The sequence below is a fragment of the Hipposideros armiger genome, unplaced genomic scaffold (genome assembly GCF_001890085.2).
Source record: "Hipposideros armiger isolate ML-2016 unplaced genomic scaffold, ASM189008v1 scaffold_907, whole genome shotgun sequence".
NCBI lineage: Eukaryota > Metazoa > Chordata > Mammalia > Chiroptera > Hipposideridae > Hipposideros > Hipposideros armiger.
In genome coordinates this window covers 48,181-64,800 of record NW_017732257.1, presented here as the reverse complement: position 1 = coordinate 64,800, position 16,620 = coordinate 48,181, and the positions used below count along the sequence as shown (strand labels likewise).

General features: G+C 38.1%; 1 protein-coding gene across 1 annotated transcript in view; it reads left to right on the top strand.

Moving 5' to 3' along the window:
• Positions 1–16,620, top strand: part of KIF13A (kinesin family member 13A) — a gene marked incomplete at its 3' end in the record, with an annotated part of 189,283 nt that overhangs the window by 140,538 nt on the left and 32,125 nt on the right. The window contains exons 14-18 of the mRNA XM_019630384.1: positions 1,635–1,765; positions 7,725–7,811; positions 7,913–8,079; positions 10,224–10,343; positions 14,091–14,304. Of these exons, the coding sequence (XP_019485929.1) occupies positions 1,635–1,765; positions 7,725–7,811; positions 7,913–8,079; positions 10,224–10,343; positions 14,091–14,304 (719 nt within the window). The remainder of the gene's footprint in view (positions 1–1,634; positions 1,766–7,724; positions 7,812–7,912; positions 8,080–10,223; positions 10,344–14,090; positions 14,305–16,620) is intronic.

Sequence of the window (16,620 nt, the reverse complement as noted above, 5' to 3'; positions counted from 1 at the left end):
CAGGGTATGCCAGTGACCATGATGGATGGCTTATTGCAGCAGTTATAAAACTGTCTAGCTTCAGGACCCATTTATACCCTTTAGAAATGTATCAAGGACTCCAAAGAACTATTTTGTGTATCTGAGTTGTAGCATCTATTATTTACTATAATAGATACTAAAGCTGAGAACATTTAAAAATACAAACATGTGCAAACACCCAGTCCATTAATCTTGATAGCCACGACATCACACATCATGTAGCCTCTGGAAACACTGTACAAGTATACCTTTGATAAAATGAGAACACAAAACAAATAATATCTTAGTAGTTTTGTTTGAATAGTTTTGACTTCATGAGCCTCTTGAATGATTCTCTGAGACTCCAGAGGTTCTCAGACCCTACTTTTAGAAATGCTGGCCTAATTTGTAAGGGAGAAATAAGACATCTGTTTGAAATAGGGCACCCCAACTGACATAGGACACTCAGCTCACCATGAGGGCATTTTTAATCATACAAACAATTTCTGAGTTATGGAGGTATATAAATATATGTATGTATGTATTTAAATAACTGTCAAGGATTAGGGACCTAGGGACTTGAAAGCAGCTTGTATACACTGTCCACACACTAAATCTCTAAAAGCAGAGAAATTTACACCCTGTGAAAGGTTAGATAGGCACCTTGTTTAGATCTGCCTAGTGAATATGCAAAATGCAATGGAGAATAAACTAGAATTGAAGCAAAGAGCTCTGTCTTCTGCTATCCTTTCTATTCTACTTTTTCCAGAGACATAATATGGCACAAATAGCCCCTGACTTGTTGAGAGTCCGCTAACACTTAAGATCTGTTCAGGACATGATTAAGGCGTAAGGAATTGTTTCTGAAATCTTAGTTTTAGAAGAGTAGGCCTTACAGTTTCTCTGTTGAATAGGAAAGTATTGTTATCATAGTGATTAAATGATTTTTAGAGGAAAAGAAAAAACAAATTTTGGAATCCCCAGGAGTGACAGTCAGTTTACATATGTGTGACGTTTGAGGTCCTTAAAATCACGCCATTATGTACATTGTATAACCGGCAAGCTTCACTATGCTACGTAATATTAGTATTAGTGCCACTCTTTTTAACATTATAAAAGTTATATATTTTAGAATATGACATTCCATGAAACTACTTTTAATGGTTCTTAAATTTATATTGCTGTTTTCAAGGCACTTATGCTGTTAACTTAAGAGAATCCTGTTAAGTAAAGCAAATTGATAATATAGTCCTGGTTTTGCAAAAAAAAGAAAAAAGAAACCGAAGCTCAGAAAGTGAAATGGCTTGCCTGGGGTCACATCAATAGTAAGCTGTCAATTAAAATTGGAACTCAAGGTATTCTGTCAAGTCCGAGTTCCTTATAATTTAAAGCAGTATCTAATTACTGGTGATCAGGGCAGGGTATTTTCCTCTATTGTGTTTAAACGTTTTAAAAAAATTTAGTGTGTTAAGGTAAGCTTTTGATTTATGATGTTCCAGAGAGCTTGGATCTCCTGCTGATTCATTTAATATTATCATGTGCTTGCTGTTGTGTTATTGAACTTGATCGTGATAAATATTTGTTGAGTTATTTAAAGTGTGGGTTTTTTTCTTTCTTGAATATTCCCTTCCTAGGACCATACGAGGGTGGGTGCAGATACCTCTCAGGACATCCAGCTCTTTGGTATAGGAATTCAGCCAGAGCACTGTGAGATTGATATTGCATCTGACGGTGATGTCACTCTTACTCCAAAAGAAAATGCAAGGTGAGAAAGTAAATGGCTACCTGACATATTTTGTGTAACTTATTTTCAGAAGAAGACCACCCCTTTCTATCTGTTTGCTTCAGTTTTATTAAAGCTAAGGCTACAGTGGGTCTGTGGGGATTGCTTTCCAATTATAGAGAGTTGTATAGCAATATTTTAAGCACCGTGTTTGGGGTAGGCTGCCTTGACTGGTTGGGTGATTTTGGAGAATATACTTCTTTTATCTGAAATTCAATTTTCTAATTTGGTATAAGTGGGCTAATAGTAGACAAAACATGTACCGTATTTTGCCATGTATAATGCACACCCACGTTTTTGGCCCAAACTTTCAGGAAAAAAATCTTTTATTTTAATTTTTTAGTTCAAATTTTTATTTGTTTACATTTAGGTACTTGTTTTTTGTATTATAAAGGAATTTTAGCATTTATTTTTTAACATATTATGGTACGAGAAATTTTATGTAACAAATAATTACAGAACACAAGAACAGATACAAGGTACGAGACGTTTTATGTGCTGATAACAAATTTACGGCATTTACACAGCATTGAAGGCCAAGAACTCTTCGTCGTTGCACATTCAACAGAACCGATTATTGTACTTCAGGGTATTATTTTGCATACAGATATCATTATTGATTTCTAGAGTTACATTTTTAATTCATAAGCATAAATAAAAGAATTAAAAACATTTATGGAGATATGGAATTGGTACTTACCATGTGTAATATGCATCCTTATCTTTCCCTTACAAATTTGGGCAGAAAACGTATGCATTATACGTGGCAAAAGATGGTAAATCACTTGCCTCAGTGCCTGACACATATAAATGTTGAATAAAATTAGTTGCTACTCTGTGTAATGCGTTGTGTAAAAAGCAGTTAATCAGAGAACTCCATTGTTTTGAAAAATTACTAAACCAGGCTATAATATGTGAAATTTTGAGAATTGATGGGATAATATATTTGCTTTTTTATTTCTTTGAAATGATGCCTTAAATTATTTAATAAAGTTATAAAGTTTAAGCGAAGTTCGATAACAATATTCATTAATGCACAGATATTGTAATTCAGAGCACTCATTTTTATGAGGAAAACATTACATTCATTTCAAATTATTCTGTTACTATTGGCCATATAAAATTTCTCAGTGATGAAAAACTGGGACTAATAATAATAGCATACATGATGCATGAAATGAAATTTTGTAGATCTTGTATTATAGTAATATAATTGTTAAGATATTTAATGGTGAAATACTATTCTTTAATTTTTACCTATTCCAATTTCAAATTGTTTTTTGCCTTATACTGTATCCTCCTCTATTAGAAGCTCTGGATTTTTTTTTCATACTCTCTTCTTTTTCAGCTTTAATGACAAATAAAATTATATATTTTTAAAGTGTACAGCACAATGATTTGGTCATATTCTCTTCTAACACTATATTTAAAAATGATTTTAATCAGCAAATTTTCTCCTACACAATTTTAATTTCAGTCTTTTTATCCTACTCTTTCCCCTCCAGACCCCTAACTCTGCCCAATGTCCTTTTTTCCTGGAACCCCAGGGTAGCGGTTCATTCATTCGGTATACTTTGCTCCAGGCTTTGTGTTGGGACTGCCCAAGTATAGGAAAAACCTGATGGAGGAGAATGTATAGAAGCAACAGTTATTATATAGGACAATAAATGCTTTTTCTAAAGTAATCTTTATAACCTGCAAATCTGATTATTGTGGAAGTGTAGGGTGTTGGTAGGACTGGAGATAAGGAGATCAGTTAGGATATTTTTTATGATATGGTAATAGGACCACAACAAAGTTGTAGTAGAGGTGAAGAACAAAATGTATTTGAGAATTATTTGAAAGTCAGCAAGTTGCAGTAAGCTGCTTGGGGACAGGATGGGGACTTAATTAGTGAAGGAAAAGGAGAAGTCAGCAATGAATACAGATTTTTGTCTTGGGAGACTAGATAAATAGCGGTGCTGCTGAACCAAAATAAGGACTACAAAAGAAGGAACAGGTTTGGATGATGACAGGTAATGAGTTGTAATGAGTTTTATTTGAATTTGAGGTTTCCTTGAGATATTGATGTGGCGATATCCAGTAAGATTTGGATTTTGTGCTGTAAAGCTACACTAAAGATATAGCATTGACCATCACCAGTTTTGCCTGTCTTGGAAGTAGATCTAGAGTGTGTAGTGGAAGGATTAAACCAATGTTTTTCAGATGGCCTGAGGATAGTCCATGAAGGAGGCTTAGACAAGGGAGCCAGGGAGTGAATAGAGATTCAGTAGGATACAATCATGGAAGCCAAGGGAAGAGAAAATTTTAAGGAAGGAGAGTTCAAAATAGAAATTAAAATATATAGATGATGTATTACAGAATTGTATACTTGAAACCTATGCAACTTTACTAACCATTGTCACCCTTATGAACTTTAATTTAAAAAAAAAAGCTAAAAAGATTCTATTGGGTGTAGCAATTAGGAAGACACTAGGAACCTTGAGATATTTAGGTCCCACATAGTCATGGGTATATAAAGAAAAATGCTAAGAAGAGAAGGGAGGTGAGAAAGTGGGTCAAGAATCATGGTTGTGAAGGTAGAAATGGGATTGAAGACAGAGCGAGAGAAGGACATGGGGTTAAGGGACTGTCATTATTTCTTCAAATCTATACTGAAGTTCACTAATGTGCTCTTTAGTCGTGTCTCAACTGCTGCTTAACCATTCTATTGAGTTCTTAATTTCAGTGTCTTTAGTTTTCATTTGTAGATGAGTTCAGGAGCTCCATTTTTAGATCTGCCTGGTCTATTGGTAGTTTTGCTTTTTGTGGTATGCGTTTAATAATTTTATTTTTGCTTATTTTGTTATCTTTATTTGTGCATTCTGTCCTCTGAAGTTGTGGGGCCTCAATCCAACTCTTTGTTGTATCTGCTGATAACTTTGCTTCCTAAAGCAGTTTCGTGATTTCTTAGCTGTACTCATCTTCAGCAGTTTATCTGTAGGAGTCTTGTGGCCTGGGTTAGGGTGCATAAATTCATGCAAAGAGGTTTTATGCTTGCTTCTTCCAAGAATACCAGGCATGTGTCCAACTAGAAATTTTTATGCTAATTTCTTGGCTTGGGAGCATTACCAAATCAGGCAGTTTCCATAACTTTGTCTTTTTTATATTATTGTAAGAATAACATACTATAAACAGCAAAATGATATGTTTATATGTGTGTTCAGGGTGTGTGTGTGTGTGTGTGTGTGCGCCTGTGCCTAGAGAGGGGTCTCTAAAGATACAAATTATCACAAAAGTTAGCAAGTAAGGGAGGCAAAACTTATGGTGTTGCTCTCTCATTTGCTCTGGAACTGTTTTTAGTTTTATTTTAGAATAACACTACCCAGTAAATCTTTCTGAGATAATAGAAAGGGTCTATAACTGCTAAGATCACTTCGGTAGCCACTAGCTAGATGGTGCTCCTGAGCATTGAAATATGGCTCGTGAGAATCAGGAACTGAATATTTTAAATCTTAACTCAGGTTTTAAAGATTACTGAGGGACACATTTCTGTGATTGATCATCTGCTATTCCTAAAATTTCTGGAGGGCTTTTCAGATACCTTAGTAAACAATGGTCAGGGCCGGCCGAGTGGCACATTGGTTGAGTTGGCTGGGACACCAGCTCTGAGCAGCAGGGCCCCGGTTTGGATCCCACATGTAGTCCAGTGATGCTGAGCCCCCTACAGCTAAGATGGTGAACAACAGCTCGACCTGGAGCTGGGCTGCTGTGAGTCACTGGCGACGGCGTAGGCTGCATTGGGGCTGCAGTGGGCTGCTGTGAGTGGCCGGCAGCGGGCGTGAGCTTTCGTGAGCTGCCGTGAGTGGCCGTCCAATGGCCAGTGACCAATCTGCCTCACCTGGGAAGAGCGCAGTGATAATACCAACATGGGCCAGTGAAGCGACATCCTCCCAACTAGACTGAAGAACAAAAAAAAGAACAGCAACTTGTCTGTTCCCCTCCCCCAATTCCCCAATAAAATCTTTAAAAAAAAAAAAAGGCAATATTTTCCTTAAAAAAATGACTAATGAATGTTTTTTTAGGTAGAAGCGATAGGTATTTTATAAAACTTTTCAAAAAACAAATTAAAAAATGTCATCATCCTTTTGGTAAAAATATGGATATATATGTAGACTTACATATATATTCTGATTTTGTTTTCCCATTTTGCACATGAATAAATAGGTTGATAATTCCAAATAGATGGGATATGGACTTTTGAAGCTTGAGTTACAATGTTGAGAGTCATTTTGATTGGCAAGAATAAAGGGAGCATGTTAGTATAAAATATAGCACTGAAGTTATATCATGTTTATGTATGACAGATTAAAAACATTTAAGATGTTATTTCCAGCATATTTTTATAAATAAATCCTAGCCACCAGATTTGAAATACTACTATGAAGGAGTGATTATTTTCATTTGTGAGTTCTACTTATTCCATTAGTCTGAGCTTTAGAGTCCTGTAAATATTAGGAGCCAGATAAGGAGATTATATGAGAAAAGTAACTTATTAAAATAATATTCATTATTTTTGCCCATTAAACTTCACCTGACAATCCTTTAAATTTTAATTAGTTAACTAATTAATTCTTCCTACCAACAAAATCTCTATTTTAAGTGAAGAAAACGTTTATGAGAAGACTAAAATTGTCAGTGCTAAAAGCTCTGGAGGACTTTTTCTCTCCCCCTAAAAAATGTTATAGTGACTATGCTTTAAGTGTGTCAAAGTATCAGTTGATGAGATCTTGAGCTAAGCAGGAAACCCTATGAAAGCTTTTGCAGTGGATTATTCAGGCAGCTGACTTCACAGCCCCTTGACAGCTACACGTCCCAGACATTGGGCTAGCACAGTCCCAGAGATACGGTACACATCATTTATGGTGTGAGAACAAAGACTGTCAAATTGTCTCCCCAACTCCCAGTGTTTGTTTTGTTTTTATAATCTGTTTGGTAGCTATTGAGGATTTAAACATGGTATTCTTTTTATGTTTTCCCTAATTATTAGGGAAATTTTCAAACATATACAAGTGGGAAGAAAGAATGGTAAAACGAACCCCCATATGTCCATAATCCAGCTTCAGGATGTGCAATTTGTCCATGGACAGTTTGGTTTTATTTACACACCTCCACATCTCCTCCTCTCTCCCCTCTGGGTTATTTTAACGCAAATTCCAGACATTATGACTTTGTATCATAAATATCTCAGCTTGTATCTCTCAAGGATGAGTATTGTTAAACATAGCTTCGATGCCATCACACCGAAAATAATGAACAATGATTCTTTGTTAATCATCATATATCCAGTCAGTCTTCAGATTTCCCATTTGTGCCTCCTAAGTGTTCTTTTTCAGTTGTTTCTTGAAATCAGGATCCACGTAGGATTTAACCATTGCCATTGGTTGTTAGGTCATTTAGGTCTCTTTTAGTCTATGGATTCCCCCTCCCTTTTTTCCTGCTTGACCCCCGGCTACTTTTTCCTTGCATTTTATTTGTTGAAGAGATCTAGTTTCAACACTCGGGTCCTAGAGTTTTCTGTAGTCAGCATTTGGCCCATTGCATCTCGTGGCATGATTTATCATCTTCCACTGTCCTCTGTATTTCCTAAATTGGTGTTTAGACATAGAAGCTTGATCAGATTCAGCTTAAATTTTTACAAGAATATTCCATAGGTGGTGGTGTCTGTCTCCTACAGGAGCCCATCGCATCAGGTTCTTTCTCTTTAAAGGACACTGGCAGTCCTTGATCATCATTGCTTACATCATGTGTTTTGGTGGTGGTTATACTTCTGTTATTTCTTCTTCAGGTATTAGTAGAATACATCTGTTAAGAGGAAGTTCCCCAAGTTATTCTTTGGCTATGGAGGCTGGGTTTTGTGCTCTTTACTGTTCAGCTAACATTTTCCCTGGTGTTCCTTCAGGTCCTGTGTAAATGGCACCCTTGTGTGCAGTACCACCCAGCTGTGGCACGGTGATAGAATCCTGTGGGGAAATAACCACTTTTTTAGGTAATATCTTTGTGTTCACTAATATTTTCATATACTTTTTTTTTTTCTGTTATCTGAGTGTAAAACAAGTTGATTTTCTCTAATGGTGAAAAAACCCACAGAATTAATTTACCTAAGAGGAAACGGCGAGATTGGTTGAAAGACTTTGAAAGAGAAACAGGCCCTCCAGAGCATGACCTGGACGCAGCCAGTGAAGCTTCCTCGGAACCAGACTATAACTATGAATTTGCACAGATGGAGGTTATCATGAAAACACTGAATAGTAATGGTAAGGCCATCACTCCGGATTCTTTCATCGTGGGCAGTTCTTTACCCCACAGAGTTCAATGAGGGATAAGTATGTATAAAGGGAAAGTGTCATTCTGAAATATAGACACATAAAATTGCTAATTCCTTAAAAAGGCCATCGGTGAGGGGCGAGTTAAAAATTCCAGGGCCTGTTCTGCTCACTCAGGTAACCAGGAAGTGGTGGACTCTCTTTGAGATCTCCTTGTTTCTAAGCCAGTTGTGGTAACATTTCCATGGCCCCAGAGCACTGAATGGCTATGATGGAATTCCTTGCCAAATTTATTACTGGGCCTGTCATTTCTGAGTCCTTCAGAGTATAAAAATCCCCGGGAGAGTATGAATCCAGGAATTTCTAACAGTCTAATGGAGAGGTTAAAGTCACAACATTTTACTATAAACTTAACTGGAAATTATACCCCCAAACAGACTTATTTAACATGCCCAGGTAACTTTTACAAAAATGATAGCTAAAATAAAAGGCTTTCTAGGCTCTTTGCTTGACCTACACTCCAGCTTGTCTCAGATATGGAAGGAAGAGATGCTCCTTAAGCGTTATTTCTAGATCCCTCTTTCCAGAAGGTTTTCAATGTTTGTATTAAAGTTCTTTCTATGTCTAAAAGGAAGTCCTTTACCCCCTCTTTTTTCTTCTGTGCTCATACACACTTACATACATACAATAAAATACACACCACATTCTTTCCTTGCTTGCTGTTTTATAAATCTGCTCTTTCCTGTTCCCATCTCCCAGTTTCCTAATCGCCACACTTAGTACTTGGGAACTAGAAGCAGGGCAGGGAAGTTCCCCTATTACCGAGCACAAGACCACATTTCTGGGACTAGAACTATTTTACAGGGATACAGTTGAGGCTAAATTCAGGAGTGTCTGAACCAGTTGGTATCTGGACTTTGTCCAACCTCACCTTTCATTTATCTGTTCCTTGGATACCCGAGGATCCCAAACTTGAACCAGGGAGGGCCTCCAGGAATCCTGAGAGCCATCTGACAGGCATCCTCTCCTTGACAGGGTGCTTGGAGAGCATTTTGGTTTTCACAGTTGATTTCTTCCCTTAAGTGTTTACTTTCTCACTCTACTCTTTGAATAAGCCTATCTGGGGAGAATTTGAACATGGCTGGTGAATTGTCAGTCAGATCTCTGGCATCTCAAATTGGGGATTCTTTTGCGGGAAAAAAGATTGACGTTTCTCTTTATCTCTATTTATGGATTTTAAGCCTCAAGGTCCCCTCTTTCTAATTATAAAACTGAAGTATGAAGAAAAGGCCAGATTGAGAAACATGTACAATGTATTAATATGAAGTATATAGAATAACAACAAAGAAAAGGAGAAAAATATTACTTCATGAAAGAAGTTTGGTAATTTCTCTTTTTCAACATTATTAAGATTAGGCATTAAATTAGCTACTGGGGCTTTTGACCCTGCAACATGGTGGACCACTTTGCTACTTGCTCACCAACATAGGAGAATCCCGGATGACGTTCCAAAGCGACACTCAGGCATCAGTATCACATTAATGGCCCATTTACCAACAGGCCTGAGCAACAGGCCCATAAGTGAGAGTTTTGGAAGGCCAGATGGATGCGGGCTATGACAGCACAGTGCAGGCTCCAAATTTCAGGTGGAGAAATGCCCATTTGAAGAGGGCTTATTTCTTTCGATGAGGTTGCCAAATTTTAGACATCTGTATCCTCTAGCTCTGCAGAGTGTCCCAGTGGCATCAATTTAATCGTATATCATCCCGCATCACAGATTTCTAATTTAATCCAAAGCTAGTTTCTTGTCATATCCATAGTAAACTCCTGAGTAACCAGTGAACGTTTAGTAAGCACCTGTTAATTCCTCCAATCCTCTTAGCCAAACTAATCAGTCATCAGTAGCCTGGCTCTTGGTATTCACATGAGTTATCCATTTGTATTCCAAATGAGGCCTTGCGCTCCAGTGTTCATTTTGTCTATTTAAAAGTAATGCTTTCCCGTCCCCACCCCACCGCTCACCCAGTTCCACTGGTAAATGGAGCTTCCTTGGGGGGACACACAGATATACTCGGATACAAGTGCTGAAATGCTGGTGGCCGGACAGTGTTGATGCGATTCACCTCTGCTGTTAGGTGGCTTCCCGATAATAAGCCTGTCTGCCTGGTGGTCGTCCCCTTGGTGGTCCTATTTGAAGATTCTCTTCCCTCTCCTGTGGTTTCAGACGAAGCTTCTTCACAAGCACTGGGATAAAGGTTTTAACTGATGGGCATTAGTGTGTGGGAGCTTGGCTGGTTTTTAGCTGTGCTGCTGATTGATGCTTGTACTCCATGCTTTGGCAAAATCTAACGTGATTGGGAAGAAGCTGACATTTTCTGCCTGGCGGAGTTATTCTGTATTCATGATTGAGGAATGTTCCCTTTTCAATTAAGACCCCTGTCTCCCCATGTCCCAACTCCACTGCCTTCCCAGTGGTTAAAATCTGGTAGCTACTCTTTTCCCCATGCATCGACCAGCACAAAAGTGTTCTTGGTATTATTACTACTGTTACTAATGACTTTATTACTGTTGACAGTACAGCAGTCAGAACATTGTGCCTCCAGATATATATTTATTTACCCATGTTACCTCAATAATAGACTAGGATATAATTTTTGAGTCTCTAAAGTAAATAATTACCTGAAACCCAGTTCATTTGAATTAAGAGTAAACGCAAACCTATCTGTAGACGATAATGCCTCCTTCCCAAGGATTCAGAATTAGGAATCAGACACTCATCTGTTTTCACAGAGGCAATAGTAGTTCTAAAGTAAAGAGCCATTAAGGGGCTGGTGAAGGGTCATAGAGCCCGTTTATTCCATCTGGGATTAAAAGGTTCGTTTTTTTTTTTTTCTCCCAAAGGATCTGTTTTTCTTCAATTTAGTGCTTTGGGCCTCTTGGTGTGAATTAATTCTAATTTTCTTTATCACATAAATGCCCCACAAACACCACCACTACCCACCATTTGTTTTCCATTCTTGAGAACAGATAAATAAATTTGAGTTCATTTCATAGTACCATACTAAACTGATGAAAAAGAGAAGTACTTTGCCCAAAGTAAATGTGGTCTTTTCTCTCTTCCTAAAATACCGACCTTTTCAGTATCTTGGCCTTCGGTGCCAGGCTCACTGAGTTTTAAAACATTTCATTCTAAAGGAGAAAAGTGATAGGGGAAAAATAAAACTGTGGACAATTCTCTTGGCAGTTGATTGATCATTTGAGAATAGGCCACATAATCTTTGGCTTCTGTCTGAAGGCATATCGTTGAGTCAGACCGACTTGCTGATTAGGGTGATCTATTTAAAAAATAGGTTGTGTAGTGATAAAGGCTTGAAACTGGTTAATTAATTTAAAAAGAACATGTTATCAAATATGTCTAAGAGAAAGGTGTTTCCAGACTTGTGTTAGGATCAGAAGTTAAAAAAAACAAACAGCCCTCAGCCCCTGTACCAGGGCTGTGTGTGGCATGGCCAGACCCGAGTCCCTGGGCATGGCTCACTAGGCTGCACTGGGGCAGGATCAGGGAGGAATGCTTTGAGTTGCTCTCCCCTCCATATCTACATGTTGATTTGTTGCCACGGACAAAGCCTGGTGAGTACTAAGGGGTGTTAGTCACGGCAGCTGCTAAAGCAGTTTCCAACAGCTGTGGTCACATTGCCTCTGCATGGGTGGCTCGGAACCTGGGAGTGAAACCCCTTCTACCTTTGCCACCTGGGATCATGTGTGTTTCTACACACCACTGACTAACATATAGAAATAAGGATTAGATATCTTATGCAGTGTCTTTTAGCAAAAACTCTAGCCTATAATTTTATAATATAGTGTGTCTCACTTTTCTCTGTCTAGAAAAGATTCATAAATACTAAGTTAGGCCCTTGAAGATAAAGCTCTATATAAATATAATTGGAAGGCGAGGACCTTGTCTTTTACTTTTTAAACCTAAAGCCTAAATAGAGCAAATATGTATACTGTTTGAGAAATACATTTTTTAAAAATTCTGAGAGAACTTTTCTTCTATAGCCCTTACATTTAAAATTACTTCAGACTCCTGCAAAAAAATTCATATTATTCATATTTTCCTCTCAAAAGTTTTAGGGCTATGTCAGAAATTCTAATGCTTTGGAGTACATAGATTGTCACTCTATGAGAAAGATCTTACCTATTCATGGTCTGCCTTTGTGTAGGGCTTTTTGTTTCGCGGGGGTTGGCAGAGGTGAGGTAAGGGTGGTGGTTGTGGTGGTAGATTTTCTGTCAGACTATGTCAGGTCTCTGTGAAAAAAACTTTTCTGCTTTGAAAAAATGTTGAACTTGAGTATTTTGTATCAGCAAAGAACAGTATTTCTTTTAAATCTGCTCTTTAACAGAGTACTAATTCTGAGTAAAACATTAGAGGTTAGAATGTCATATTTATTAATAAGTTTATGTCTGCCACAGCCATTTGCTCTGATCTGCAATCACGTATGATCTTAGGTCAGCTCTTTAACCTTTCTGAGCCCCAATTTCCTCATCTTTAAAATGGGAATGATATCTACCCTTAGGTTTACTGCAAGGCTTTCATGAGATGATGCATGCAAAGGGTATATAGTTCCACTACCTGAGATATAGCCAGTGCCTAATAGAATTATTATTGCTATTGTGGTTATTTTTATTAAAACAACTCACCTATACAGTGCATATCATGATTTTTAAAATTGCTTTATATTTTTGTATTATTTAACATTTTTTAAAGCTAACATGCTGTCTTTTTCTCTTATTGCTCATATAGAAATTAATACAGTTTACACATTTATTTCATAAACTGATAGCATCTTCAGGAAAAGTCAGTCAATAGCTCTCATTAGGTATTATATAAATTCCTTTTGTCATCTTAATTTCCCACTCTTAGCCTGGAAATTACACTGAGCGTCAATATGTAGAAATACAACACAAATAGCACTGAATGACAGGCAAGTGTGTTCATGTACAAGGAGGAAATTATGTCCCAGGCTAGTCAGAGAATATGAATGCATCTCCTATAGGTCCCCTGTGCTTCAAGGGAATATTTATGTGATGGTGGTTTTCTTGTTTACTGTCCAGATATTCATAACATACCCTATAGGCTACTCAATTAGAGTGACTTTCTTCTTGTACATGTGATCAGTGCCTTAGTTGTTCTCCATGGCTTTGAGTTCATTGGTCATTACCAATCTAATGTCCTCCCCCAGCCAATTAGCTCTTTAGGATCAAGTCTTACATCACAGCCACCACTAGTTATAGTATGGCCCCTTTGAGCATGACCTATTAGTATCTCCATGCCTTTTCACCCACATATATGTTGGTGACCTCTAGATCTGCAACATCAAAAAAAAAAAAAAAACCTCAGAAAAATAGCCTATTTTTGCAGGTACATTACTTTCTTAGATATTAGCACCTGAGAAATTGCCAGACCATATACCCAACTAATATATTCAAATATATGCTATGATCTCTAAGTTTGCTCCCACATTAGAGAAATTCAGGAATAATAAGATTTGTAGTTAAAATCAGAAATATAAACCCTTTGTCATATACCAAAACTGAATGCTAACTGTGCATAGAAATTGACTATTGTCAAAATAAAATCTTGTGTGGCTCTTTGACATTGCCCTAGATTTCATGTTTTTCTTCTCAATGGATGGAATCCCATCCCCTTCTCCTCTATTATGGTAGATTAATGATCTATCTAAACATTAGGGTGAGCTCATCAAACTGAAGAAAATAACATGATAGATGTGAGAAATGTTTACATATAGGGAATTTATAATGTTAGTTCGTAAAGAGAAAATTGAGAGGATTTCGTCTGACAGGCTGCTTAGGCCTCTCCTAGAAAGCAGACTGAAAGGCCGTATTCTGGGGGAGGAGCCAGTTCTTGCTGAAGAAGCACTGGCAGGTTGCCTGTCTTAGTGACTGCTGAAAACACCTTGCCTTGTCTCTTGGCTCCCCAGACCCAGTTCAAAATGTGGTTCAGGTCCTGGAGAAACAATACTTGGAAGAAAAGCGGAGTGCCCTCGAAGAACAGCGGCTCATGTATGAGCGGGAGCTGGAGCAGCTCCGCCAGCAGCTCTCCCCTGAGAGGCAGCCCCAGAGCAGCGGCCCTGACCGCCTGGCCTACAGCAGCCAGACAGCTCAGCAGAAGGTGACTCAGTGGGAAGAGGAGAGGTAAGAACGGAACCCAGGCGACCCAGACCCAAGGCTCCAGGGCTGTGGGGCTTCAGGGGAGGGTCATGAGACATGGCAAAGGGGGGGAACCTCGCAAGGAGAAAATCTTAGTCCCATTTCTGGATTGTTAGCAATTGGCTTTTCCTTTAAAGGACATTAACCGTCCTAAATATGTTTACTGTTAGTTGTTAAAAACACACCCACTCCCACCTTACACTTCAGTAAAAATGGTACCAAGTTAAAAGGCTTAGACTGTTAGGTGTTGAAATGGAAACAGTTTGAATAGTTCTGTAGCATTAAGACCTTTCTCCTTATTTTTATTTCTCTTACTTTTGGTTCTATTTAAATATAACTTCAATGTTAAAAATCTCCTAAATGTGAATTTTTAAAATTTATGACTTTAAAATACTTCTATCAGAACTGAGGTGGTGGTGGAAGAAATGGTAATAATAATAACAACAACAATAAGGACAGTAAGTTATTGCTAACCACTGTTGTGTTCATACCAAACTCCAGGCTTGGTGCTAATTTTATTTAATGCTCCCAACAGCTCTATGCCATAGGAACTATTCTCCCTGCCTTGTAGATAGGGCAATCAGTTTAAAACTGCCTAAATCACCCACCTAGTAAGTGAAAAGGCCAGACTTTGAGCCCAGGTCTATCTCTAGACCCATTAATAACTCCTGTCTTATAATCATAATAGTAGTGAGAGCACCATCTGACATTCATGGGGCATTAACATGTATCAGGCACTAAGTGCTTTACAGATGTTCATCCAGTCTTCACATTTTCTATGTGCATATTTTACCATCTTCACCCCCATTTCACACGTGAGGAAACTGAGGCTGAGAGGTTAAATGACTTGTCCAAGGTCATTTAGCTGGTAAGTTGGTACAGTGGGATCAAAGCCAGGGCAGTCTGGCGCCAGCTCCTACTTTAACTCTTGCAACCATAATGCACACTGCTTGAGAGCAGTGAGATACTGTACTTCAACCACATCCAGGGAAAATGAGCTCTAAGAGGAGAAGAGGGAACCCTACCCTGCATTAAAAAAGGCTCACCATAGTCATGCATTTGATTGTTCTAAATCAAGAGAAGAGAGTCAATTAGATTTTCCTCAGGGGCTGCCTGCTCATCTGTTTGGATACTGAAGTATGAATATTTATCATACTTGCATTATTCTTTATATCTTATTGTGCCCAGATAAAACAGACAAAGGTTAGCAGATGGTGCTTTTTCTGTATTGCTGCCTTTTCTACATTTACCATGATCTGGTGGCTTTACTCTAAGCAGCAGCTAGCTAAAGGTAATTGGTATAATTGTACCCACTAATATCCTTTTATTTATCACCCCTATTTACTTTTCCATGTACTGAAGATTATAAAAGACAAAAACAAAAGTATGCAATAGAAACGGTGGATTGCTTTTGTTTTTGTTTTCTTTTTTGTTGTTGTTTTTCCTTTTTTTTATTGCTTTTAATTGTAGTGTTTTTCAGTTAAATGTCAAAAAAATTTTTCTACTTCCCCTAATTCCAGATTGATTCTCTTTGAGGTTCAAATTCTTAAAAAGAAACAGAGTAGAAAGGATGATATTTTGAATAGTGGTTACATTATTGATTTCACCAAGTGTCACTGGATAAAAATAAGATGCCATTAATGGTGGATGGATATATAAGAAGCTGGGACTCTTATCAAGTGAATGTTGATGGCTTGGAAAGTACTAAAGGACTCATACCTAAGCCATTGTTGAAGGTCTGAGAATCAAGTATATTTAAGAGCTAGTGAGAATTGCAAAGAAGGCTGGAGATGTAGTTGATTCTTGCTGTGCACTTAGAACGTAGTGTAGAGTAAGATATAAATAGATGAAAATAACATTATAATAGTAAATTTAAAACCAGTTTCATTCACAGTGCCAGCCGAGTGGCTCAGTTGGTTAAGAGCTCAAGGTCTGAGCAGCAGGGTTGCCAGTTCAATTCCCACATGGGCCAGTGAGCTGCACCCAAGCTGAGCTGCTGCTGAGCTGCCAATAGGTGGCAGGATAGCTCAGCTGGTGAGAGCATGTGCTCCTAATAAAAAGGTTGCCGGTTCAACTCCTGCATGGGAAGGTGGGCTACCCACCAGCAACTAAGATTGAACATGGCCGCTAGCTGCCAGTGGGCGGCCAGATGGCGACTGGACTTGGAGCTGAGCTAGCTGCGCCCTCCACAACTAAGATTGAAGGACAATAACCTGACTGTCCTCCTCCCCCAATTTCCCAACCCGCTCCCCTTTCCCAATTCCCCAATAATAAACCTTAAAAACAAACAAACATAAAATA